This window comes from Mandrillus leucophaeus, unplaced genomic scaffold, assembly GCF_000951045.1.
Source record: "Mandrillus leucophaeus isolate KB7577 unplaced genomic scaffold, Mleu.le_1.0 Scaffold1012, whole genome shotgun sequence".
NCBI lineage: Eukaryota > Metazoa > Chordata > Mammalia > Primates > Cercopithecidae > Mandrillus > Mandrillus leucophaeus.
In genome coordinates, this window is record NW_012098233.1 from 100451 (window position 1) to 104393 (window position 3943).

At 34.9% G+C, this 3943-nt stretch overlaps 1 protein-coding gene across 4 annotated transcripts in view; it reads right to left on the minus strand.

Annotated features, from left to right (window-relative positions):
• Positions 1–3943, minus strand: part of COL11A1 (collagen, type XI, alpha 1) — a 241690-nt gene that overhangs the window by 55644 nt on the left and 182103 nt on the right. For all 4 annotated transcript variants that reach the window (XM_011975884.1, XM_011975869.1, XM_011975892.1 and 1 more), the window contains one exon: positions 793–900. In XM_011975884.1, coding sequence (XP_011831274.1) covers positions 793–900 — 108 coding nt within the window. The remainder of the gene's footprint in view (positions 1–792; positions 901–3943) is intronic.

Sequence of the window (3943 nt, forward strand, 5' to 3'; positions counted from 1 at the left end):
CAAAAATAAATGTTTTAAAAAATTAGCTGCACATGGTGAAGCATGCCTATAGTCTCAGCTACTTGGGAAGCTGAGGTGGAAGGATCACTTGAGCCCAGGAGTTGGAGGCTGCAGTAAGCCCTGTTGCGCCACTGCACTTCAGCCTGGGTGACAAAGCAAGACTCCGTCTCTCAAAAAAGTAAAAAATAAAAATAAAAACAAAATAACAGCAAAACTACTTCTGCTAATTTTCCAAATGCTAAAATGATGCACATTATCAGAGTGCCGGTTTACAAATTTTTAAATAATATTTTAAAATAATATAATAATATATTCAATCGAAACATTTAACACACAGCCATACATTTGGAATTAGGAGCTTACAGTCTGTACTCACATGTTGGTACATGATAACAGGATTATCAAGTAAATACGTAGCTCATTCTTCAGTCTTATTGTGCAATATGCAAGACATGAGGGCTAATCATATACATGTAATTAATGTTTTTATTTTATATTCATTTCAGAAAGATATTCTTAAAAATAAATAAATTTTGGCATCTACTATTTTTTCTCACTACCACTGTTCTTTTAATTGATTTTTCTGTTTCTATATCACATACTCTTTTATGGAACAGATACTAATTCTGAAGCTCTTAAATAAAACTTTTGAGCATATGAAAATGTGTGTGAAACTTTGAAAAAGGTAACCATCCACCTGGAGCCTAATCATAAAGATTAGAATTATCTAGAATTCTTGACAAAAATTAAGCTTTTTCACAGGATCTACTAACATGGATAACGAATACCAACCTTGTCTCCGTCTTCCCCAGGAGAGCCGGCAGGACCAGCTGGCCCTGGGAGACCAACGGGACCTTGAACTCCATCTCTCCCTGCAGGCCCTTGGGGACCTTTTTCTCCCTGTATTGAATATCCAAAGATCATTAGTTTTACAGTTTTGAAGTGCAGCTACAGGAGTAATAATCTAGCTTCTATACTTGACAAGGATATTGTTTAATGTTTTTTAGAAGAACATTTTAAAGAATAAATGATACATGATTCCTACCTTTATTTGTGACTAAGAATACTATTCTTTTAAAACCACTTATAAATCTTAGGCTATGATCCACAGAAATAATTAGGACCCAACTTAGAATTTTTCTTTCAAACATGCAATTATTACATATTGACAAATCAGATTCCTTACGTTTGTAAAACTTTGTTGAGCCTCTACTCCCCTTCCTTTGTGCCACTGACATAGCTGTGCAATGGGTATTAGGCTTTAGAAATCAAAAAATGCACTTGCTCATATGTCCAACTTTGCCATATGCTTTACATGTTTCATATGTAACTTTCTTACTTTTAAGTGTTTGTTTTGGTTCTCCTGGTTTTTGAAAATGGCATTATTTTCATGTTTAAATTGACCTATATGGTGTAATCTTTAAAAAAGTGCCTTGATAATGAACTCAACTTCTGTTTCCAATAAAACATATTTCTATAGTTGAAAATAAATTATTTTCTAAAAGTCAAAATTTCATCAGTTTTGCACAAGACAATATTCTTGATTGCATTCAGAGGTCCTTTCTGTCCTTCTGTTATATAAGCTGGGAATCTACAAGTCATTAGGATTTTGCCTTTTCACAACCCCACTTTCCCTCACTTCTCTTAACATCTCCTGTTCCTTTAAAATGACTTAGTTTTGTACATTTTATCTCCTAATTGTCTCTTGAATATATTCACTTTATCTCCACCACTGACACCTTATTCTAAAATACTGGTATCCTTGTTCTGAGCTACTGAAAAAAAACTCTTGTCTTTCCCCATATGTATTCTTACTTCCTTCCAATCTGTTCATCACACTGCATCCAGAAAGCCAATCAGATCATGTTACCTACATTTTTAGGTAAATTTACTTGTTTACTTTTCCTCAGATAAAGACCTCACGGCTTAGTACAGCCTACCATGATCTAGTTCCTGCTACCTGCCCAAACACATCTAGCCTCCCCCAAGCCTTGCTCTCTGCATTCCAACCCTTCTAGACATTTTTCTCAGTCCCTTCTAGACATTTTTCTCAGCCCCTTAAATCTGATGCCGTGTCCTTTCCTGTGACATTGCCTGAGCACATTTTGTTCCTCTGACCTGGAATGCGCCTATGAGAACTCTTTGCACAGTTAATTCCTTCTCATCTTTTACATCTCACCATCAATGCCTTGTCCCAGAAAAGGCCCCAATTCTAGCAGGTCTCTCTAGTATAATCTGACATACACCATTACATTCCCTTCATATCAGTAACCTGAGTTTGTCATTATATATGTATTTAGTGATTCTTTGCATATTATCAAATTGCCCTATCAGATAGTAAACTATGTGAGGGTAGGAACTGTGTCTGATTTTGCATTCTCTTGTATATCTCTGGCCTGTGGACCAGAGTAGTCACTTAAGGAACTGTTGCTACATTACTTAATTAATGACAACAAAAGTAACACTATCTATAAGGCAAAATTAAATTGTTAACTAATTTATTACTTGCCTGAGTTCCACATGTTCTTATTTTCTAAAAAGGTGCCATAATTATTATGTGAGGGATACCCCTGATGTCACTCTGGAGACCTTTTATCTTCTTCAAACAAATATGATATTTCAAATCTATCAATACTCAAAGGATGTGCTGTGCTATTCACAGTAAACTTCACTATATTAAATACAATATTGATTCAGATAGCTCCCCTTAATTTGAATTTCCTTGCTAGCCTTAAACTCTAAAAGTCAATCCTTTTGTATAAGGTTTCCTGTAAATAAGGCAGATATATTCTCTTCTGCCTTCGTTATAGTACACATAATCTCTAGCCAGGAATCATCTGCCATTCATTTCTTCTGACCTGGTCTGTGTGGTGTTGGGAGAAATTCAACAGATCTATAGCACTCTAAACTTATATTAGCTATTTATAATTCCTCAAGATGACATAACTCTTCCTCCATTATGTATCTCTTGGCCCGCAGTCTACACAACTACTGGAAACATTCATCTCTCCTTGTAGCCGGTCTTTATTTCACCACTTCTAACATTCCATTTACATTAATAACTAAATCTTCCCTTAAAAATTGATAGAATTAGCTAAACATCCCCATGTCCTTTGTTTGATTTGGCATGGTCTTATATTTAACCTATACTCCCACCCACAACTTTTATTACAATACACAAAATCCATCACTCCTTCCTCAACAGCTCATTTATGTATTTATTAGCAGTTTATTATTTCATCCTTTTTTATGGCACTCTGGTTCACACACTGATGGTAATGATAATACTACTACTAATAGTAATGATTATTCTGAACACTTATCATAATTCTGAAAAATGATTGAGAACTGTGATTTTATGTAGTCCTCACAAAATACTGTGATTATCTTCTTTTCAGAGACGGCCATCTTCTTTTCAGAGATGAGAAAACAGAGGTTTTGATGTCAAATAACTTAACCAAAATCATGAACTAAATAAATGATAGGGCTAGCTCCCAACCCACTTCTGGTTGTCTTCAAGCAGGCAACTTGAGTCTACTCTCATTTCCTTAACTCCTTAACTTTTCCACCAACTATTTTCTTATTATTGATCAAGTAGATAAATATATGCACCACACAATAATAATAATAATGAGGCAATGTATTCAATCTTACTAGTACTTCCACCTACTGTTCATTTTTCTATGGGTTCCAATGCCTTGCTTGAGGTGATTTACACTCCTATATAGCCCATTTTTTTTCTTTTTGAATCAATTTAGAATTAACCTAAAGCTATAAATGTCCAGCAGGTAAAATCCCAGTCTCTTTCTTTCTTTGTCTTTCAGATTTCTGTATTCTCGATCTTTTACAACATCCCACAAAAGGGAACTCGTTTATCTCTTGTTCTGTTTGATGGCATGCCTCTGGAGATAAACACACACACACACACACACACACACACAAA